The 24,744-nt window shown below is 46.0% G+C and overlaps 1 protein-coding gene across 2 annotated transcripts in view; it reads left to right on the top strand.

The window, feature by feature from the left end:
* Positions 1-1,454: 1,454 nt before the first annotated feature.
* LOC139756097 (uncharacterized) overlaps positions 1,455-24,744 on the top strand; it is a 227,362-nt gene continuing 204,072 nt past the window's right edge. Inside the window, exon 1 of one of the 2 annotated variants that reach the window (XM_071675155.1) lies at positions 1,455-1,573. In XM_071675155.1, the coding sequence (XP_071531256.1) occupies positions 1,562-1,573 (12 nt within the window). In that variant the 5' untranslated portion in view covers positions 1,455-1,561. The remainder of the gene's footprint in view (positions 1,574-24,744) is intronic. The other variant, XM_071675154.1, reaches the window with a different exon arrangement.

The following is a 24,744-nucleotide window of genomic DNA, read 5'->3' as shown; positions in this document are numbered from 1 at the left end:
GGAGTGATTTGAACGGGTGCATATACTTACAGACGAAGTGTTACACTATAGAGACAATGTGGGGGTGATGTAGGGAGGCGATGCAACTCATACAAGGCGGGTGTGATCCACGGAACCACACTAACTACACCCACAGATTCAGCAATCGTGCTTTTATTTTCGTTAGAGTTAGGGTGCCTGGTCGATGGACTTGAATACATTTTCTTTACGCTCATAACACACCTATTTCTTCTCCTCTCTTTCTCTCCGACTTTCATAACACACCTATTTCTTCTCCTCTCTTTCTCTCCGACTTTCATAACACCTATTTCTTCTCCTCTCTTTCTCTCCGACTTTCATAACACACCTATTTCTTCTCTCTTTCTCTCAAACTTTCTTTACGCTCATAATACACCTATTTCTTCTCCTCTTTTTCTCTTCGACTCTCTTTTTTCCCTTTGCTGCCTCCTGTGCAGGCTGTAAAGTGACAAAGTGTCTTTCATAGTCTACGCGGTAGGAGGTGGTTTAAAACCTGATTGGTTGGTAGGTTGTGACATACTGAAGAAGCTCTTTGAACACAACGGAACAACGACCCCTGAGTACGAAGGTGTTCCCTATGAGTACAATATGTGACGCTTGAGTACAACAATGCGACGCTTGAGTACGAAGGTGTTCTAGAGCACAACAATGCGACGTTTGAGTACGATGTTCTTGAGTACAACAATGCGACTCTTGATTACAAGTGCTGTCTCCTTGAGTACAACAATGCGACGTTTGAGTACGAAGGTGTTCTTGAGTACAACAATGCGACGTTTGAGTACGATGGCACTTGCAGAGTAGACCCAGTTTCACCCACAGGTCGTACTGTACTACCGTTACGCTAAGGGCTTCATGACTGAGGGGGTGAATGGAGACGGATCATGTGATACGCTACGTCACAGGTTGCATGGCGCAAATTGTGTAATGGCCGTATTGTGTGTATCGTAAGTCGTAACGCAAGATGTAAAACATTACATGACTGGTTTTATCAGCAATTACGATAAACTATGATGCTAATGACTCTTACAGTCTGTGTGGCACAGTTGGCATTACAGTGTGGGTATTACAAGCATCGCTGTGGCCGTAGGGTTAACATCTCTCCATCTGGGTGGAGAAATACAGGTAGAGTTGGATGGTTTTATGAATCATACGGTAGAAGGCAGTCAGTCACCAGACCCACAACTTGCTAATAGTACTCCTGTGTGCCTTTCGTAGCATCCTGGGCGTTCTGTGTCACGCTGCTGTGTCCGGGGGACAATGAGCAACAGCAAGTTGTTTAAGAGTGGGGTAAGGGGTGGTTTAAGACAGCTGGGTTGTGTACAGCAGACTGAGGGCGGTGCAGCAGCAGTAAGCCAAAAGGTTGGATGGTCGGCCGCCAGGTGGTGCGTGGGTCGGCCATGACACTTGCGCGCCACCGGCAGTGTCGTCTGCTGCTCAGTTGATTGTAAACACAGGCAATGGCTGGTGGTGTCGGTGAACCGCTCGCTCGCGGAGTGTCACTTCCAAAGCGGATAAAGGATTAATACTTCCGTATCATCACGCAATGTCGCTGAGGGTGAGTGGCTCACTTCTGTGATTGACAGCTGTTGGGTTGTTATTGATTCCACGTGCCGCTGCTTGCTTGCCCGCCTCGCTCGCTCGCCTGCAATAAAACTGTCGTCTTCTGCAGTGGGAGTTGCTAGGAGGAGGAGGAGGAGGAGCGCGGGGCATAGGGTTGGAAAGCCTCGTTGTTTCGTCATCCAGTGGGACTTCAGTCGCACTCTGGTCTTATGGAGGTTAAAGCTTAATGAGGGAACAATGAGTCGTGGCTGGGACTTTCTTCTGGTAGGTGATCCATAGCCACACCCGACCCGAACCAGCGAGGTATGCGGTGATGTCACGACACACACACACACACACACACACACACGAATATATGCACACGCGCGTGCACGCATCAGTACGCACGCACATGTAGGCACACGCAGGCATATTACGTACGTACACGTACATGCAAACTGACGCGCGCGCGCGCACACATCATGATCAAGAGGCTCATAATATATATATGTGGATTTTCTTTTTGTTATTTCTCTCTGGAATACTTAACACGTTCTATATTTCATGCTTTATTTGCCGTTGTAATCCTGGATGAACGAAGCGTTAATTAGAACAGTTGTTAATGCTGTGTTGGTCAACCCGTTTGGAATGTTCAGTTGGCATGTCATTCAAGCGGATATCAAAGAAATGACAATTTTCTTTTGATTTCCGTTTAAGTCTTGGCCTGTCGTCTGCTTGGTTGTCATTGTAAGACTTGATATTAATTATATACATTGCACTGGACGTTGGGAATTCGAGAGTGGGAGGAGTTCAGTGCCAGCTTTAAGACTCCTCCCCCCCCCTCCCTCAATTGTCCCCGCCCACTCCTCACCCCTCACCCCCCATCTCGTTACATGCGTCTTCCTCCAGCCTTGTTAAGTGAAGACCTCCTTATGTTGGTGTGCTTTCAGACTCTCACAAGTAATACAGGATGTGTGTAACATCAAACGTAAAAGATTACTATTTTCTTTGATGTTCTGGTATCACTGAACTGTGTGTGTATGTGTGTTTTCCTGTATAGTTATAGTTATTATTATTTCGCCAGGGCAATGAATACTTTCACATAGACATTTATGTTATACGTTATGCGTTGTAGAACGATAAGTCGAGCAATTGTGCAACAGTCTGGCATACTGTATAGACTAACTAACCTTGCAACAGTGAATGGACACAAAAACTTAACAAAACTGGGTTGTAGTTAGATCCGAAGAAATAAAAGGTAAAAAAAAAATGTCAACGCATGTAGAATGATAGATGTAGGGCATCGTAGTGATAGCAACCTTAATTAATTCACACTGATTTATGATATTTATTGATAGCGTAGCATAAATATCAAACAACAGGTTTTCATGGATGCCTCTTCCAATCCTAATGAGTAGACATTGTACTGTTTGCAGTCTAAGTGGCCATTGGGCGAGGAGATGGGTTCGCTCAGCCAATTTAGTGTCTCAGTATAGAACCAACACATTTTGTTTTATGAAAATAAATGAGAGATTAGTTTTGTATCTTTTTTTTTTTAAGATATCGTAGCTCTTAAGTTAGTATTTGGTTGATGCATGGCGTCAACTATCTAGGTTAGGTTAGATATACTGGCTTTAAGGGTATTTATTGGTTAGAACTAGGTTTCTTCGTGTTTGCTGGACAGATTTCTTTGTTGAATGTATGGTCACATTACTCGTCACAAAAATTGAAAGGTAGGATTTTTTTTTTCTTAAGTTCAAGCGGGACTGTGATACTTGTACTGTAATCTAACATTGCCTGGTCTGAAATCTAATTTCAGTTCTCAGTTTTAAGTCATTACACACTTACACACACAACACACACACACACACACACACACACACACACATACACACACACACACACACATATATATTGTCAGTTCTTTATCATGCGGTAAAGAACAATTATTTGATTTTTTCATTACCTAGAGAATATCTTGTGTTCTCCAAATTCACAGATCCCACTTGTCGTGTTACAACATATTATGCAGACAGTGATCTTCACGCAAGATATTTTATGATTTCTTCCATTCTAGAGATATTTGAGAACTTGTCCTTCATTCCTCACAGCCGAGTGGATTGATCACTAAAATGATATTTACCTTCACATCTACAAGGTGATGAGGGGCCCGGCCATGTATGTATGCATGTCCCCGCAATCGTTGCGTCATTCCATGTTGCTGTAAATTATAACCAAATTTCGTCATTTTGGCTTTTAACTCCTACCTCATACGTCGCCTGGTATAGGGTGTTAGGTCCTGCTAGACATATCAAGCGCAAAATATATATAGAATTCCAACCCAATGAAGAGCATTCTCCTTCAATAAGAATGTTGAATGAAGACATAGCTGGGAACACAGCGAAACATGTTCACTGTAATGATTATTTGGATGAGGTAAACATTTGGTTGTTCAGTCTGCTTGGGAAGGGGATCAGGGCTTAAGAGTTTGAAGTGTCACTCATTTTGTTCTTATATTCTGATGAGAAAATGCGATACTAAAGGCCTCGCGTCCAACCAGTATTAATGCATGGCATTAAAGTATTAGGCTTCTGTTAATGGATGAGTGAATTCTGTGTATAAATGAATTGCTTGGACCGTGTGTTATATATACCCTTGATATTTACAGATATGCCAGAGTCACTGGTGTGAAGATAACGTAAGCTATCGTCCGTATTTAGCCCATTTTTATGTAATAGAGTAGCTGTGAAAATACAGTTAATAAGTATTTGTGACATAGACTGTGTACTCCTGGTTCTCCTTTGTGTGTTGTGGGGTAATTGTAAAAGAAAGAACTGTCGGTAATTCTACCACATTATGGGAAATGATAATATACCATTTTTTTTTTTCTAATTTGATGATGATACTTCTCTAAATGATTTTTCTTTTAATCAACGCTGCAATTGACTGGATGTTAAACGAAGAATTAAAGTCTCATACAACATTTCGGAATATCGAAAGGAAAACATTATGTGCAATGAAGTATAAATATGGCTGGTAGTTTTCTCTCTTAATCATCGTGCCTAAGTGGTTCATGAGCAGTTATTTTGAAGATTCGACCAACATTAATTAGCAGTTAATCTTGTTAATTATACACTTTGTATGCTCTATGTCTGTAGCTCGCCTCATCAAATTAAACCTTTGCCGTGGTCGTGGCCCAATGATTTTTCTCAGTGGGAGCTGCCGCCCGGAACGGGTAGATAAACCAGTGGATTTCAGAGCAGAGAGTGGAAATTAGAGCACGCCCCATGTACAGGTGTGGAAGCAGTAGGAGAGAGAGAGAGAGAGAGAGAGAGAGAGAGAGAGAGAGAGAGAGAGAGAGAGAGAGGCGTCAGTCCAGTAGGTTCAGCATAGCAGGGGGTCAGTCTGGACCTTCTGTAGCAGGCGATGGAACTAGTTTCTGTAATGACTACGTAGGCTTCACGGTGGGCCGGGCCGGCCGGGCCGGGCCGGTCACCGAGATAGGAGGCCAAAAGACTGACTTGACGCTGACACAGAGGTTCACCTGTGTACATTGATATGAGTGTGACTATATGTGTACATGTCATTACAATTGAAGATGATGCACTGCAACGCTTGGCTTTGTAGATGAATATATGGTGTTTGTGTGTGTGTGTGTGTGTGTGTGTGTGTGTGTGTGTGTGTGTGTTAGGGTTCGATGTGTGTCATGCTGTGTGTAGTTGCACAGTGGTATGTGCCATGGACGTGAGTGCAGTACATGAGAGATATTAGAGGCACATTTTATACATCCAGAAATGTGGTATAAGCTCTCAATTTACACACACACACACACACACACACACACACACAGCTAGAGAGGTGTGAGCGACTGAGACCATTCTTTGATCCTGGCGCTACCTTGCTTACGCAGCAAACGGCGTACAGGTATGAAAGATACGCATTTATTTTATTATTATTGATGGCGGTAAGCCATCAGTGTCACATTGTTGATAGGGAGTGAGTGCTATACTTTTTGACAGTGTTATAGCAGTACTATGATCTCTACCACTGTCCTAGAAGACCCCATTGGGGGTTTAGAAGACCCCCACCAGGGATAGAAGACCACACTAGGGATATAGAGAATACACCACCAGGGATGTAGGAGACTCCTCTGGGGATTTGGAAGACCCTACCAGAGATGTAGAAGACCCTACCAGGGACGTAGAAGACCCCACTGGGAATATGGAAGACCTTACCAGGGATATAGAAGACCCCACCATGGATATAGTATATATATATATATATATATATATATATATATATATGTATATAATTGTATTGATTGAGAGGGTGAAGGCATGTACAGAGCATCAGATTGGGGAAGAGCAGTGTGGTTTCAGAAGTGGTAGAGGATGTGTGGATCAGGTGTTTGCTTTGAAGAATGTATGTGAGAAATACTTAGAAAAGCAAATGGATTTGTATGTAGCATTTATGGATCTGGAGAAGGCATATGATAGAGTTGATAGAGATGCTCTGTGGAAGGTATTAAGAATATATGGTGTGGGAGGAAAGTTGTTAGAAGCAGTGAAAAGTTTTTATCGAGGATGTAAGGCATGTGTACGTGTAGGAAGAGAGGAAAGTGATTGGTTCTCAGTGAATGTAGGTTTGCGGCAGGGGTGTGTGATGTCTCCATGGTTGTTTAATTTGTTTATGGATGGGGTTGTTAGGGAGGTAAATGCAAGAGTCTGGAAAGAGGGGCAAGTATGAAGTCTGTTGGGGATGAGAGAGCTTGGGAAGTGAGTCAGTTGTTGTTCGCTGATGATACAGCGCTGGTGGCTGATTCATGTGAGAAACTGCAGAAGCTGGTGACTGAGTTTGGTAAAGTGTGTGGAAGAAGAAAGTTAAGAGTAAATGTGAATAAGAGCAAGGTTATTAGGTACAGTAGGGTTGAGGGTCAAGTCAATTGGGAGGTGAGTTTGAATGGAGAAAAACTGGAGGAAGTGAAGTGTTTTAGATATCTGGGAGTGGATCTGGCAGCGGATGGAACCATGGAAGCGGAAGTGGATCATAGGGTGGGGGAGGGGGCGAAAATTCTGGGGGCCTTGAAGAATGTGTGGAAGTCGAGAACATTATCTCGGAAAGCAAAAATGGGTATGTTTGAAGGAATAGTGGTTCCAACAATGTTGTATGGTTGCGAGGCGTGGGCTATGGATAGAGTTGTGCGCAGGAGGATGGATGTGCTGGAAAAGAGATGTTTGAGGACAATGTGTGGTGTGAGGTGGTTTGATCGAGTGAGTAACGTAAGGGTAAGAGAGATGTGTGGAAATAAAAAGAGCGTGGTTGAGAGAGCAGAAGAGGGTGTTTTGAAGTGGTTTGGGCACATGGAGAGAATGAGTGAGGAAAGATTGACCAAGAGGATATATGTGTCGGAGGTGGAGGGAACGAGGAGAAGAGGGAGACCAAATTGGAGGTGGAAAGATGGAGTGAAAAAGATTTTGTGTGATCGGGGCCTGAACATGCAGGAGGGTGAAAGGAGGGCAAGGAATAGAGTGAATTGGAGCGATGTGGTATACCGGGGTTGACGTGCTGTCAGTGGATTGAATCAAGGCATGTGAAGCGTCTGGGGTAAACCAGACGCGTGTGTGGACGTATGTATATACATGTGTATGGGGGAGGGGTTGGGCCATTTCTTTCGTCTGTTTCCTTGCGCTGCCTCGCAAACGCGGGAGACAGCGACAAAGTATAATAAAAAAAAAAATAAATATATATATATATATATATATATATATATATATATATATATATATATATATATATATATATATGTCTTGTTCCACTACCGCTCCTACTCCCGTTTCAATATTGGCAGAGATGAACCAGCACGGAAGACCCTGATAAATGCTTCGCTTTGTCCCGGTTTTGGCAAGAGGAGGTTGGGGGGGGGGGGGCCGGGGGTGGGTGGTCTTCGCCCGGCCGCCTGTGGTTGGCCGGAGGGTGAGGAGGGGGGGGAGGGGGAGAAGTGGTCAAAGCTTTGCATCAAGGTGGGGGGGTTTAGGTTGGGGGGGGATAGTTAACATGGGTGGGGGGGGCTCTGGTTTCCATTGACCACGTATTTGGTGTTTGTTTTTCTTTTTCTTGGGTGAATCGTTACGTATTATATATCGGTCTAATGACCCAGGTTCTTGTTTGGATGGTAATTGGTGGAAGTGTTTCGCCCATCCGTGAACGTGCACGATGTTTGGCGCGAAGATATTTTTCGTGTTCGTCCGTGGTCAGTTTTCGCGATTTTTGGACCTCGCGTGTACAACGTAGGGCATTGCTGCTCACGGAGGCCATCTTGGACGCAAGGATAAATTGTTCTGTTTAGTTTTTCTCTTAAATCATAAAGTATTTTGCGACAGCTGATTCTAGATTTGATTCTTTTTTTATACTGCACTAGGAAAACCCTGAAGAATATATATATATATATATATATATATATATATATATATATATATATATATATATATATATTTTTTTTTTTTTTTTTTTATACTTTGTCGCTGTCTCCCGCGTTTGCGAGGTAGCGCAAGGAAACAGACGAAAGAAATGGCCCAACCCCCCCCCCCCATACACATGTACATACACACGTCCACACACGCAAATATACATACCTACACAGCTTTCCATGGTTTACCCCAGACGCTTCACATGCCTTGCTTCAATCCACTGACAGCACGTCAACCCCTGTATACCACATGACTCCAATTCACTCTATTTCTTGCCCTCCTTTCACCCTCCTGCATGTTCAGGCCCCGATCACACAAAATCTTTTTCACTCCATCTTTCCACCTCCAATTTGGTCTCCCTCTTCTCCTCGTTCCCTCCACCTCCGACACATATATCCTCTTGGTCAATCTCTCCTCACTCATTCTCTCCATGTGCCCAAACCATTTCAAAACACCCTCTTCTGCTCTCTCAACCACGCTCTTTTTATTTCCACACATCTCTCTTACCCTTACGTTACTTACTCGATCAAACCACCTCACACCACACATTGTCCTCAAACATCTCATTTCCAGCACATCCATCCTCCTGCGCACATCTCTATCCATAGCCCACGCCTCGCAACCATACAACATTGTTGGAACCACTATTCCCTCAAACATACCCATTTTTGCTTTCCGAGATAATGTTCTCGACTTCCACACATTTTTCAAGGCTCCCAAAATTTTCGCCCCCTCCCCCACCCTATGATCCACTTCCGCTTCCATGGTTCCATCCGCTGACAGATCCACTCCCAGATATCTAAAACACTTCACTTCCTCCAGTTTTTCTCCATTCAAACTCACCTCCCAATTGACTTGACCCTCACCCCTACTGTACCTAATAACCTTGCTCTTATTCACATTTACTCTCAACTTTCTTCTTCCACACACTTTACCAAACTCAGTCACCAGCTTCTGCAGTTTCTCACATGAATCAGCCACCAGCGCTGTATCATCAGCGAACAACAACTGACTCACTTCCCAAGCTCTCTCATCCCCAACAGACTTCATACTTGCCCCTCTTTCCAGGACTCTTGCATTTACCTCCCTTACAACCCCATCCATAAACAAATTAAACAACCATGGAGACATCACACACCCCTGCCGCAAACCTACATTCACTGAGAACCAATCACTTTCCTCTCTTCCTACACGTACACATGCCTTACATCCTCGATAAAAACTTTTCACTGCTTCTAACAACTTGCCTCCCACACCATATATTCTTAATACCTTCCACAGAGCATCTCTATCAACTCTATCATATGCCTTCTCCAGATCCATAAATGCTACATACAAATCCATTTGCTTTTCTAAGTATTTCTCACATACATTCTTCAAAGCAAACACCTGATCCACACATCCTCTACCACTTCTGAAACCGCACTGCTCTTCCCCAATCTGATGCTCTGTACATGCCTTCACCCTCTCAATCAATACCCTCCCATATAATTTACCAGTATATATATATATATATATATATATATATATATATATATATATATATATATATACGTTGATATTTATATATGTATATGTGTGTATATAAGCGGTTGGGTCACTCTTCGTCTGTTTCCTTGCGCTACCGCGCTGACGCGGAAAACAGGGATATATATGTATATATATATGTATATATATATATATATATATATATATCCCTGGGGATAGGGGAGAAAGAATACTTCCCACGTATTCCCTGCGTGTTGTAGAAGGCGACTAAAAGGTGAGGGAGCGGGAGGCTGGAAATCCTCCCCTCTCGTTTTTATTTTTAATTTTCCAAAAGAAGGAACAGAGAAGGGGGCCAGGTGAGGATATTCCCTTAAAGACCCAGTCCTCTGTTCTTATCGCTACCTCGCTAATGCGGGAAATGGCGAATAGTATAAAAGAAATATATATATATATATATATATATATATATATATATATATATATATATATATATATATATTTATATTTATATATATTTCTTTTCTTTTTTTTCAAACTATTCGCCATTTCCCGCATTAGCGAGGTAGCGATAAGAACAGAGGACTGGGTCTTTAAGGGAATATCCTCACCTGGCCCCCTTCTCTGTTCCTTCTTTTGGAAAATTAAAAATAAAAACGAGAGGGGAGGATTTCCAGCCTCCCGCTCCCTCACCTTTTAGTCGCCTTCTACGACACGCAGGGAATACGTGGGAAGTATTCTTTCTCCCCTATCCCCAGGGAATATTTATATATATATATATATATATATATATATATATATATATATATATATACCATCGTGTGTGTAATCACAAAAGTATGATGGTGCTTCGTTTTGTACACTGATTCATGTTGTGCATTACATGTTGTGTGCAGGACTTGGACCAGAACAGCAAGTGTGGATTTCATCATTGACGCTGACATTCGTGGACGAGAGAGTGTTTTTTTCTCCTCGATGGTGGATACAGTTAACATCCGTGTGTGTGTGTGTGTGTGTACATGTGTGTGTGTGTGTGTGTGTGTGTACGTGTGTGTGTGGGGGGGGAGGGTGGCTATCTACCTGGCTGGCTGGCGACCACGTCCACACTCTACTGTCATTTCTGGTGAACGGTGTTGAAGTGGATGATGTGTAGAGAGGCTACACACACACACACACACACACATTGAGAGAGCCAGACCTGCCGTAGGAGGGTGTTGACACACACACACACACACACGCACACACACACACAGGAATAACTCTCTGTTTCATTTGATAGTCATTCATTTTTTTTATATCGGTACGTAACTAGGTAACGTCAGAGTGCGTCTTGCAATTGACAATCGTTTATATATATAAATTCTGTTTTTTATTTAAGACTTCATGATTGTAGTAGATCTGTTAGTTTATATTTATTATTTTCGTGGGTCGTAATGATAGTTCGGTGTTGTGAGACCCTGCAAGCTCTGATTGGCGCCTGTTCCCAACCAATCATTGCCTGGCTTACGTGTACACACGTGTGTGTGTGTGTGTGTGTGTGTGTGTGTGTGTGTGTTCCCAGTTACCACCCGCTCCTTATGTTTTTTGCTCTGCCCTATTTATACACTCTCTGACGTGTACGTAAATGTCTTCATATAATTTATGCTCTATACTTTGCCAACGGCAAATGATACACAGTAACTATTTTTAATTCGGTTGCATCTTAATCTGGTGCATCTTTTAAGTCTGGTTGTATGATACGTTCGAAGACATCTTAATTTGCTACGTCTTTTTAAGTCTTTTCTTTGACACGTTTATGTTCTCTGACGTTTATGTAAGTGTCGTCAAAGTATTTTTGAGGTATACTTTGTAAGCGGAGGATTGATACAAAGTAGTTATACTTTTTAGATTTGATTAGAAATATTTCAAGAAATGGATTCTCTCTTTTTTTTTTTATAATGGTGTATATCTAGAAGTTTCACATTTATGAGTGTATTGTGAACATCTGTGTGTGTTTAGGAGTACGACCCCCTGAACACGACGGTACGACCCTTGAACACGATGGTACGACCCTTGAACACGACGGTATGGCCCTTGAACACGATGGTACGACCCTTGAACACGACGGTATGGCCCTTGAACACGACGGTACGACCCTTGAACACGATGGTACGACCCTTGAACACGACGGTACGACCCTTGAACACGACTGTACGACCCTTGAGCACGAAGGTACGACCCTTGAACACGATGGTACGACCCTTGAACACGACTGTACGACCCTTGAGCACGAAGGTACGACCCTTGAGCAGCACGACGGTACGACCCTTGACGACCAGTGCCTCCATTGTAACCCCCCCCCCCCTTACGTCTCCTTCCGTCTCTGAGAATTTCTTGTTCATGTTACGTCTGCTTTGCGCGTGCGTCAGGAAATGACTGTGTGCTGTCGTAGTGGATTTTCCGTCGTAACTTGATTATCGTATGATGGTCGTTAGACGTCAGTTGGCTTGCGTTTGGCTGCGTTTATCTGCCCCTCTTCTTCTGAAAAGAAAATGAAAATAGATACATAAAAATAGCACAGGACTGATTCCAATTGAAATCAGTCATGATGTGGAAGATATTTGAATCTTAAGAGCGTTAATTACGTTGAGATCATTAATATACTGTCAAATACTTGTTTGATTTATGGCGACATGAAAGTCATGCTTGGGTCATCTTAAACAGACCGTCATGTTTAAATGTTGCCTTCGTATTTATCTTTTATTTTATTTTATTTTATTTTTTTTTGTTACGTCTTGAAGAGAGTCACTTCCTAGCGAGGTTTCGTAATGTACAGTTATGTGCACATGTTAAGAAGGAGGGTGGGGGGTGAGGGCGGTGGGTGAGGAGTGTGAGGGGTTGGGTGGGTGAAGGGTGAGGGATGGGGTGAGGGGTGTGAGGGGTTGGATGGGTGAGGGGTTGGGTGGATGAAGGGCGAGGGATGGGGTTGGGGTGTGTGTGGGCGGTGGGTGAGGGGTGTGAGGGGTTGGGTGGGGGTGACGGGTGTGAGGGGTTGGATGGGTGAGGTGTGTAAGGGGTCGGGTGGGTGAAGGGTGAGGGGTGGGGTGTGTGTGGGCGGTGGGTGAAGGGTGTGAGGGGTTGGGTGGGTGAAGGGTGAGGGGTTGGGTAGGTGACGGGTGTGAGGGGTTGGGTGGGTGACGGGTGTGAGATGGGTGACGGGTGAGGGGGTGTCTGGGGGTGTGATGTGGTGAAGGAGGTGGATTAAGGTTAAGTCCTGGGCCACCTGCCAGGTGATGTGTGGGGGATTAGGTTAACGTATGGATCAAGGTCGAAAGGTTAAAGGAGGGGATGGGGGGGCTTCTGGGTCGTGTGTGTGAGAGAGAGAGAGAGAGAGAGAGAGAGAGAGAGAGAGAGAGAGAGAGAGAGAGAGAGAGAGAGTAGTATGCCTGATAAACTCATTACACAACCCCCCCCTCCCAAAACCCCCACTCTCCCACACACCCCACACCCACACAACCCCACAACCCCCATCATTGGTGTCGTCATCACCCTGACCTACTTACACAACCTCTTCAGTGACTAAAGGGGAAGGGGGAAGTAGGAGAGGGAAGGGGGAGGTGGAAAGGGGGAAGGGGTTGAGGTGTATATACCCCCCCCCCCCGCGCCTCACTACTTCGTAAGGGGACTGGACGCCCTAACGACGATGGTGGTGTAGTTAGTAAAGGGACTGGACGCCCTAACGACAGTGGTGGTAGTGGTAGTGTGGGTTAGCATCTTCTTGAGGGGGAAGGGGTCGTCGTCGTCTCTGGCTTGAGGTCCAGCAGGAGGGGAAGTCGTGGCATTCCAGTCTGATTAAGCCTCAGACTCCAGGATACACACACACACACACACACACACACACACACACACACACGGACGTGGTGTAGTGGTTATTTAGCGTTCCTGACCGTGATGCATTCACGGGCCACCCCGCCCGCCCAGGGTCGAGCATGGCATTGGTTCGAATCCTAGTGGCTGTATAGTCGGTCCAAAGTCAACCCAGCTGTTTCATCCACTCTTAGGGGTTGGTCGATAAAATGGGTACCCCCGCCTCCCTACTTGTATTTCAGTTTCTAAAAGGGGAAACAGAGGGAGTCATGCGGGGAGTGCTCATCCTCCTCGAAGGCTCAGATTGGGAGAGATAGGTCGTATGTTTGAGGAAAGGAACCTGGATGTTATGGCTCTGAGTGAAACGTAGCTCAAGGGGTAAAAGGGAAGAGTGGTTTGGGAATGTCTTGGAGTAAAGTCGAGAGTTGGTGAGAGGGCAAGAGCTAAGGAAGGAGTAGCACTACTCCTGAAGCAGGAGTTGTGGGAGTATGTGGTAGAGTGTAAGAAAGTAAACTCTAGATTGATATGGGTACAACTGAAAGTGGATGGAGACAGATGGTTATTGGTGTTTATGCACCTGGTCATGAGAAGAAAGGTCATGATAGGTTGTTTTAGGAGTAGCTGAGTGAGTGTGTTAGCAGTTTTGAGGTAAGTGACCGAGTATTAGTGATGGGCGATTTAAATGCAAAGTTGATTAATATGGTAGTTGAAGGTATAACTGTGGGGAAGGGGGAGGGGGGTGATGGGTTATTCAGTACTGCGAATGGAAATGGTGAAGAGCTTGTGGGTTGTTTGCTGAAAAAGGCCGGGTGATTGGGTACACCTGATTTAAAAAAGAGATGCATTCACAAGTATGGATATGACTCGGACAGATGGTCAGGCATTACTGCATTACCTATTAATATATATATAGGCGTGTAAAAGAGAGACTTTTAGATGTGAATGTGCTGAGAAAGGCAGCTGATGAGAATTATCTTGTGGATACGATGATGAAGATTCGTCGTTTTCGGAAAAGAGGAAACACTGTGAGTGAGAAGAGAGTGATGAGAGTAAATGAACTTGGAAAAGAGACTGGTGTGAAGAAATACCGGGAGATATTCAGGGTAGAATGGATAAAAGTGAGAGTTAACGAAGCTAGGGGAATGGGTGAGGAATGGGAGGTATTTCGGGAAACAGTGATGGCATGTACGAAAGATGCGCGTGGCATGTGTGAGGTGGGATGTGGGCAGATCAGAAAGGACAGTAAGAGGTGGGATGAAGTGTCCAGTGCAAGAGAAGAGAGAGGTGTGTAGGCGATACTTATAGAGAAGGAGTGCGAGTGATTGGGAGAGATATAAGAGCAAGGGGCACGAGGGCAAGGAGGAAGGTGCAAGGGTTTGAAAACGAGGGCAACTGATAGTTGAGGGTGAATGAGTATCAGTAATTTTATACCTTAAGGAGAGTAAGATGTATTGGAAGGAGGTTAATTAGTGTGCGAAACGCAAAAGAGAGAACAGACAGAAACATTGTTGAAGGGGACAAGTTATGAAGCGAAGAGATGAGTATTTTGAAAGCTATTTTGAATGTGTTTGATGATAGGGTGGCCGACGTTGGGGGTTTATGTTGGAGTGGTATGCGAAGTGAGAGAGTCGTGGAAAGTGGTGTGGTGAAGAGAGAACAGGTGGTGAAAACCTTACGTACGATGGTATACAGGGGTCGACGTGCTGTCAGTGAACTGAACCGGGGCATGTGAAGAGACCAGGGTAAACCATGGGAAGATCTGTGGGAGACCTGGATCATGGATAGGGAGCTGTGGTTTCGGTGCATTACACATGACAGCTGGAGAAGGAATGTGAGCGAATTTAGCCTTTTTCATCTGTTCCTCGCGCTACCTCGTTAACGCGGAAAACGGGGATAAGTACGATATATATATATATATATATATATATATATATATATATATATATATATATATATATATATTAATAATCATCACAGGAACAATTTCAATTAATTCTTTCTAAAGGATCCTGGAGCCCAGGGTCGCGCTACTTCCAGCAGCAGGGAAATGGAGACTCCTCTGAAGCTAGAAGCTCCGTCTCTAGACCCTACCACCCCCTCGCGAAAGTGATATATATATATACGAAAACACGAAGAGAAAAGTATATGTATATACATACGAGTGTGAGTGAGAAAGTGATATATATGTATACAAAAACACATAAAGAAAAGTATATGTATATACATACGAGTGGTGTTTTTTTTTTTTTTTTTTGAAGCCCAGACTGCAATTAATTACGAGTTCCAATGCTCGTTGGCCAGACAAAACTGATTTTCTGTTTCCGGAGGAGGAGGAGGTGGGGGTGTGGGGGGTGGGTGGGGGGGTGGGCGGAAGAGGGTTGAGGGTGAGGGGAGTGGGGAGGGGGAGGAGGGGATGGGATTTAAGTATTAATTACTTCATTTACTGGGAACTTAGAGTGGTGGTGTGGGGGTGGGGTTGGGGAGGGTATGGTGGGGGTGGGTTGGGGAGGGTATGGTGGGGGTGGGTTGGGGAGGGTATGGTGGGGGTGGGTTGGGGAGGGTATGGTGGGGGTGGGTTGGGGAGGGTATGGTGGGGGGTGGGTTGGGGAGGGTATGGTGGGGGTGGGTTGGGGAGGGTATGGTGGGGGTGGGTTGGGGAGGGTATGGTGGGGGTGTGGTTGGGGAGGGTATGGTGGGGGTGGGTTGGGGAGGGTATGGTGGGGGTGGGTTGGGGAGGGTATGGTGGGGGTGGGTTGGGGAGGGTATGGTGGGGATGTGGTTGGGGAGGGTATGGTGGGGATGTGGTTGGGGAGGGTATGGTGGGGGTGGGTTGGGAAGGGTATTGGGTGGGGGGTGGGGGGTATTGTGGGGGGGGAGGGTAGATTCAAGTATTAATTACATTACTGGGGACTTGGTGGTTGGTGGGGGTGTGGGGGAGGTGTGTGGGGTGGGGGTGCTGGGTCCCACTTGGCTGGGGGGTGAAAACATAGGCGGGTGTTGTCAGAGCCTCCCAGGGTGCTGGTCTGTCCGGGGAGTGTTGTCAGAGCCTCCCAGGGTGTTGCTGTGTCCGGGGAGTGTTGTCAGAGCCTCCCAGGGTGTTTGTATGTCCGGGGAGTGTTGTCAGAGCCTCCCAGGGTGTTGGTCTGTCCGGGGAGTGTTGTCAGAGCCTCCCAGGGTGTTGCTCTGTCCGGGGAGTGTTGTCAGAGCCTCCCAGGGTGTTGGTCTGTCCGGGGAGTGTTGTCAGAGCCTCCCAGGGTGTTGCTCTGTCCGGGGAGTGTTGTCAGAGCCTCCCAGGGTGTTGGTCTGTCCGGGGAGTGTTGTCAGAGCCTCCCAGGGTGTTGGTCTGTCCGGGGAGTTTTGTCAGAGCCTCCCAGGGTGTTGGTCTGTCCGGGGAGTGTTGTCAGAGCCTCCCAGGGTGTTGGTCTGTTTGTCGAGTGTTGTCAGAGCCTCCCAGGGTGTTGCTGTCCGGGGAGTGTTGTCAGAGCCTCCCAGGGTGTTGGTCTGTCTGTCGAGTGTTCTCAGAGCCTCCCAGGGTGCTGGTCTGTCTGTCGAGTGTTGTCAGAGCCTCCCAGGGTGTTGGTCTGTCTGTCGAGTGTTGTCAGAGCCTCCCAGGGTGCTGGTCTGTCTGTCGAGTGTTGTCAGAGCCTCCCAGGGTGTTGCTCTGTCCGGGGAGTGTTGTCAGAGCCTCCCAGGGTGTTGCTCTGTCCGGGGAGTGTTGTCAGAGGCTCCCAGGGTGTTGCTCTGTCCGGGGAGTGTTGTCAGAGCCTCCCAGGGTGTTGGTCTGTCTGTCCGGGGAGTGTTGTCAGAGCCTCCCAGGGTGTTGGTCTGTCTGTCCGGGGAGTGTTGTCAGAGCCTCCCAGGGTGTTGGTCTGTCTGTCCGGGGAGTGTTGTCAGAGCCTCCCGGGGTGTTGCTGTGTCCGGGGAGTGTTGTCAGAGCCTCCCAGGGTGTTGCTGTGTCCGGGGAGTGTTGTCAGAGCCTCCCAGGGTGCTGGTCTGTCCGGGGAGTGTTGTCAGAGCCTGAGTAGAGAATGAGTTTAGCTAAGGGCAATGTGTATAGAAAAGTTCATATATATACATCAACACTGTAGAATCCTTCCCAGGTTCATTCACAGAAAAAAAAAAAAAGGACAAAAATATGAGCATCATTAAAATACTCGTGTAGCCGTAATTTTGAGCGTAATGAGAGCTGTTTTTATTTCACTCTCACAATACTTAATGGTAATTTATTCCGGATGTTGTACAGTAACACAGCTGCCGAGGAAACTTTGGCTCAAGTTTGTGTTAATATTACATATTCCCTCCCACTTTATCCCCCTTTTTTTTTTTGTCTCTGGTAATTATATTCCTATGTAAGCAGTATTATTATTATGTAAACTAGTGTTACGAGGGTATTCCGGGAGTCTGTGCTTTTATATAATGAAAATAACACATGTTTGAGTCTGGTTTTATATGATTTTGTGAGGCGGTTTTGTGTTCAGTCGTTGGTAGTTTTCGTCGCCCGGGGTGCAATGCGTTGGCTCAGACTGAAATGTTAATTCTGTTCAGCTGAAGTATTGATACTGCGTATTTCAACGTGGTGCTGAATGACCCATTGCTTATCGTAAAAGAAATAAAAAAAAAAAAGGGGGAAGGGAGAGAAAAGAAATTTCAGTGGCAAATTGGCGGGAGGTAATGTGTCCGCCAGCGAGTTTCCGGCAGCGAGTCATCGGCTGGCGAACTGCCTGGCCAGCGCTCGCCTGACGCACCGTCAGCGGGGAGTATAATCCGCCACTCCACCAGACTTAGGGACGCCCACCTTACCTATCCCTCCCCATGCCTTCCCACACACACGCGCGCGCGCGCTCTCCTCCTCTTCCTCCCTCGCCACCCGGGATTTTTACCGTGAAAGTCGTCTCATATTTGTAAGGTCTTTTAATACCTGTCCAGTTTTATTTTTTTTTTTTTAACCTCTTGGAGCCTCGACGGAACGACTTGAGCACGACGGTACGACGTTACCCTTGAGCACGACGGTACGTTACCCTTGAGCACGACGGTACGACGTTACCCTTGAGCACGACGGTACGACGTTACCCTTGAGCACGATGGTACGTTACCCTTGAGCACGACGGTACGACGTTACCCTTGAGCACGAAGGTACGTTACCCTTGAACACGAAGGTACGTTACCCTTGAGCACGACGGTACGACCCCCTTGAGCACGACGGTACGACCCTTGAGCACGACGGTACGACCCTTGAGCACGACGGTACGACCCTTGAGCACGAAGGTACGTTACCCTTGAGCACGAAGGTACTTTACCCTTGAGCACGACGGTACGTTACCCTTGAGCACGACGGTACGACCCTTGAGCACGACGGTACGACCCTTGAGCACGACGGTACGTTACCCTTGAGCACGACGGTACGACAACCTTGAGCACGACGGTACGTTGCCCTTGAGCACGACGGTACGACACCCTTGAGCACGACGGTACGACCCTTGAGCACGACGGTACGTTGCCCTTGAGCACGACGGTACGACACCCTTGAGCACGACGGTACGTTACCCTTGAGCACGACGGTACGACGTTACCCTTGAGCACGACGGTACGTTACCCTTGAGCACGACGGTACGTTGCCCTTGAGCACGACGGTACGTTACCCTTGAGCACGACGGTACGTTACCCTTGAGCACGACGGTACGTTACCCTTGAGCACGACGGTACGACCCTTGAGCACGACGGGAAGACCCCTGTGTATGTATAAGATGGCCCGGTTGACATTTTGACCCGGCGGTGCGCAAGATCGTTTTGATGTGTGTTACTGGAGCAGTGGGTGACGCGACGTACGAACGAACACACGAGGGGGGGAGCGGCGAGGCGAGACGAGACGCTTGCACTCCCCCCTCACCTCACCTCCCCTCACCTCCTCCCCCCTCACCTCCTCCCCTCTCACCTCCTCCTCACCCCTCCCCATACACTCCGCTAGGCTCACTTGTTTAAAGAGGTAGGCTCACACACACACACACACACACACACACACACACACACACACACACACACACACACACACACACACGTGTGTCCTAGTGTTACGCCTTTCTTCTTATATATATATATATATATATATATATATATATATATATATATATATATATATATATATATATATATATATATATATATTCATGTGAGAAACTGCAGAAGCTGGTGACTGAGTTTGGTAAAGTGTGTGGAAGAAGAAAGTTGAGCGTAAATGTGAATAAGAGCAAGGTTATTAGGTACAGTAGGGGTGAGGGTCAAGTCAATTGGGAGGTGAGTTTGAATGGAGAAAAACTGGAGGAAGTGAAGTGTTTTAGATATCTGGGAGTGGATCTGTCAGCGGATGGAACCATGGAAGCGGAAGTGGATCATAGGATGGGGGAGGGGGCGAAAATTTTGGGAGCCTTGAAAAATGTGTGGAAGTCGAGAACATTATCTCGGAAAGCAAAAATGGGTATGTTTGAGGGAATAGTGGTTCCAACAATGTTGTATGGTTGCGAGGCGTGGGCTATGGATAGAGATGTGCGCAGGAGGATGGATGTGCTGGAAATGAGATGTTTGAGGACAATGTGTGGTGTGAGGTGGTTTGATCGAGTAAGTAACGTAAGGGTAAGAGAGATGTGTGGAAATAAAAAGAGCGTGGTTGAGAGAGCAGAAGAGGGTGTTTTGAAATGGTTTGGGCACATGGAGAGAATGAGTGAGGAGAGATTGACCAAGAGGATATATGTGTCGGAGGTGGAGGGAACGAGGAGAAGAGGGAGACCAAATTGGAGGTGGAAAGATGGAGTGAAAAAGATTTTGTGTGATCGGGGCCTGAACATGCAGGACGGTGAAAGGAGGGCAAGAAATAGAGTGAATTGGAGTCATGTGGTATACAGGGGTTGACGTGCTGTCAGTGGATTGAAGCAAGGCATGTGAAGCGTCTGGGGTAAACCATGGAAAGCTGTGTAGGTATGTATATTTGCGTGTGTGGACGTGTGTATGTACATGTGTATAGGGGGGGGGGGTTGGGCCATTTCTTTCGTCTGTTTCCTTGCGCTACCTCGCAAACGCGGGAGACAGCGACAAAGTATAAAAAAAAAAAAAAAAAAAAAAAAAAAATATATATATATATATATATATATATTCCCTCAAAGGCCCAGTCCTCTGTTCTTAACGCTACCTCTCTATCGCGGGAAATGGCAAATAGTATGAAAAAAAAAAAAAAAAAAAATATATATATATATATATATATATATATATATATATATATTTTTTTTTTTTTTTTTTTTTTTTTTTTTTTTATACTTTGTCGCTGTCTCCCGCGTTTGCGAGGTAGCGCAAGGAAACAGACGAAAGAAATGGCCCAACCCCCCCCCCATACACATGTACATACACACGTCCACACACGCAAATATACATACCTACACAGCTTTCCATGGTTTACCCCAGACGCTTCACATGCCTTGATTCAATCCACTGACAGCACGTCAACCCCTGTATACCACATCGCTCCATTTCACTCTATTCCTTGCCCTCCTTTCACCCTCCTGCATGTTCAGGCCCCGATCACACAAAATCTTTTTCACTCCATCTTTCCACCTCCAATTTGGTCTCCCTCTTCTCCTCGTTCCCTCCACCTCCGACACATATATCCTCTTGGTCAATCTTTCCTCACTCATTCTCTCCATGTGCCCAAACCATTTCAAAACACCCTCTTCTGCTCTCTCAACCACGCTCTTTTTATTTCCACACATCTCTCTTACCCTTACGTTACTTACTCGATCAAACCACCTCACACCACACATTGTCCTCAAACATCTCATTTCCAGCACATCCATCCTCCTGCGCACAACTCTATCCATAGCCCACGCCTCGCAACCATACAGCATTGTTGGAACCACTATTCCTTCAAACATACCCATTTTTGCTTTCCGAGATAATGTTCTCGACTTCCACACATTTTTCAAGGCTCCCAAAATTTTCGCCCCCTCCCCCACCCTATGATCCACTTCCGCTTCCATGGTTCCATCCGCTGACAGATCCACTCCCAGATATCTAAAACACTTCACATCCTCCAGTTTTTCTCCATTCAAACTCACCTCCCAATTGACTTGACCCTCAACCCTACTGTACCTAATAACCTTGCTCTTATTCACATTTACTCTTAACTTTCTTCTTCCACACACTTTACCAAACTCAGTCACCAGCTTCTGCAGTTTCTCACATGAATCAGCCACCAGCGCTGTATCATCAGCGAACAACAACTGACTCACTTCCCAAGCTCTCTCATCCCCAACAGACTTCATACTTGCCCCTCTTTCCAGGACTCTTGCATTTACCTCCCTAACAACCCCATCCATAAACAAATTAAACAACCATGGAGACATCACACACCCCTGCCGCAAACCTACATTCACTGAGAACCAATCACTTTCCTCTCTTCCTACACGTACACATGCCTTACATCCTCGATAAAAACTTTTCACTGCTTCTAACAACTTGCCTCCCACACCATATATTCTTAATACCTTCCACAGAGCATCTCTATCAACTCTATCATATGCCTTCTCCAGATCCATAAATGCTACATACAAATCCATTTGCTTTTCTAAGTATTTCTCACATACATTCTTCAAAGCAAACACCTGATCCACACATCCTCTACCACTTCTGAAACCGCACTGCTCTTCCCCAATCTGATGCTCTGTACATGCCTTCACCCTCTCAATCAATACCCTCCCATATATATATATATATATATATATATATATATATATATATATATATATATATATATATATATATATATATATCCCAGGTTAAGCCAGGTGCCCGTGCATGGACCAGCCTCGAGGTGAGGATAACCAGCTACGTTACATCTGAACCGACTGGGGTCCTTGCTGTCCCTGAGATTCGAACCCTGGCGTGTGTCCGCGCGCGTGGTTCACCGCAACATCATAACATAACAGTGTTCGACCCACGCCAGTTGTTTTTATTTTCTCTCCCCGCTTGTTATGAGGCTATGAAATGGGTTCAAGTCTTGGGCGCCTACATTCCATGTGTGTGTGTGTGTGTGTGTGTGTGTAAGGCGCTGTCATGAGGCTTCCTTCCTCCAGGTCGCTGATGCAAATGGTAGCTGACGTGTGGTTGGCTGCTCGGCCGCCATGCAATACGTCGCTCGCCTACGTTTTCCCACCCTGGACCCCGATATATATATATATATATATATATATATATATATATATCACATCAGTACGTGATGATAGTTAGGAAGGTGAAATAGCAATTCAGTAGTTCTTCAGTTGATTGTATTAAACATGTAATTTTTTTCTTTTTACGCGATGGATTTCCCACCTGACAACACCCAGGACTTCCCACCACACACACACACACACACACACACACACATACATGTATATTCCTATGAGTCCACGGGGAAAATGAAACACGTGGACTCATAGGAATATCTTGATCACGCGCAAAATTGTGATCCTTTCCAACGCACACACACACACACACACACACACACATATATATATTGGAAAGGATCACAATTTTGCGCGTAATCAAGATATTCCTATGAGTCCACGGGGAAAATGAAACACGAAAAGTTCCCAAGTGCACTTTCGTGTAATAATCACATCATCAGGGGAGACACAAGAGAGAAATGCAACAGTCAGTTGATATACATCGAAGAGACGAAGCTAGGACGCCATATGGTAAAAACAAATCTTGATCACGCGCCAAATTGTGATCCTTTCCAATATATATATATATATATATATATATATATATATATATATATATATATATATATATATATGTGTGTGTGTGTGTGTGTGTGTGTTGAGCTGCTGGTCCACCTACTGGGGCTGGCACCTCTCATGTCTCACATGTCTTATAACACGGCTTTTGGGTCTATAACACTGAATTTGAGACTATAACACGGCTTTTAAGTCTATAACACGGTTTTGAAGTCTATAACACTGATTTTGAGTCTAGAGAACACGGATAATGTCTTATAACGGCTTTTGACTCATAACACGGCTTTTGAGTCTTATAACAAGGCTTTTTAGTCTTATAACATGGCTTTTGTGTCTATAACACGGCTTTTGAGTCTATAACGGATTTTAAGTCTATAACTCGTTTTTGAGTCTATAAACGGCTTTTAAGTCCGTATCACGGATTTTGAGTCTTATAACACGGATTTTGAGTCTTATAGCAAGGCTTTTGACTCTCATAACACGTTCCCTGAGTCTCACAACACGGCCCTTGTGTCATGACGTCATGGGGTGAGGTTCGACCCTGGGTGTGGGTGGACCTGGGGTCAGGTCGACCCTGGGTGTGGGTGGAGCTGGGGTCAGGTCGGGTATAGCGCTGCTCACAAGTGTGTTACAGTGAGCTGGTCTTCCCGGACACATACGAAGAAGAGGGCATTTCCTCCCGCTTGGGCATGTGTGGCTTCACTCACTCACTCACTTATTCACTGACTCACTCGCTCACTCATTCACCCATTCTCACTCGCTCACCCACTCACTCGCACCCACCCACTCTCACTCCCTCCCTCCCTCCCTCGCTCACTCACACACTCACTCTCACCCACCCGCTCACTCACTCACTCACTCACTCACCCATTTCCTCCATCCCTCCCTCCCTTCGCTCACTCACCCACTCACTCACTCACTCCCCCACCTCACTCATTCACTCACCCACCAGACAGAACAGTTCCTCATATGTTGACTGGCCCCCCCACACGTTCCCGCCTGCTTCACGTCTGTAGAGTTGGATATGTTGCATCATAATGGTGTGTGTGGACGGTAGGATGATGGTGGGGAGGGTGTAGGATGATGGTGGGGAGGGTGTAGGATGATGGTAGGGAGGGTGTAGGATGATGGTGGGGAGGGTGTAGGATGATGGTAGGGAGGGTGTAGGATGATGGTAGGGAGGGTGTAGGATGATGGTGGGGAAGGTGTAGGATGATGGTGGGGAGGGTGTAGGATGATGGTGGGGAGGGTGTAGGATGATGGTAGGGAGGGTGTAGGATGATGGTGGGGAGGGTGTAGGATGATGGTAGGGAGGGTGTAGGAGGGTGGTGGGGAGAATGTGTGATGGATACAACAGTGAACTCCCCCTTCCCTTCCTCATTCGTCTATACACAGTGGTGTCCTGGGAGATGCCGGCTCTGTGTGTTGATACCAGTGACACACACGGTGTTACCGGACTCCGCCTGCGTGTCAATGACACGGTGTTACCGGACTCCCCCTGCGTGTGTGGGTACCCGGCCGCAGAGAGGGAGGGTTGTGTGTACCGTCTCGTCTCTCCAAAGAAGTCCATCTTTTCCCATCCTCTTGACTCCAAACGTAGCCTTTGGGATCAGTGCGAGGTTCTT

This window comes from Panulirus ornatus, chromosome 20 (genome assembly GCF_036320965.1).
Source record: "Panulirus ornatus isolate Po-2019 chromosome 20, ASM3632096v1, whole genome shotgun sequence".
Lineage (NCBI taxonomy): Eukaryota > Metazoa > Arthropoda > Malacostraca > Decapoda > Palinuridae > Panulirus > Panulirus ornatus.
Note: the sequence above shows the minus strand (reverse complement) of the source record. Positions and strands in the feature narration are given on the sequence as shown.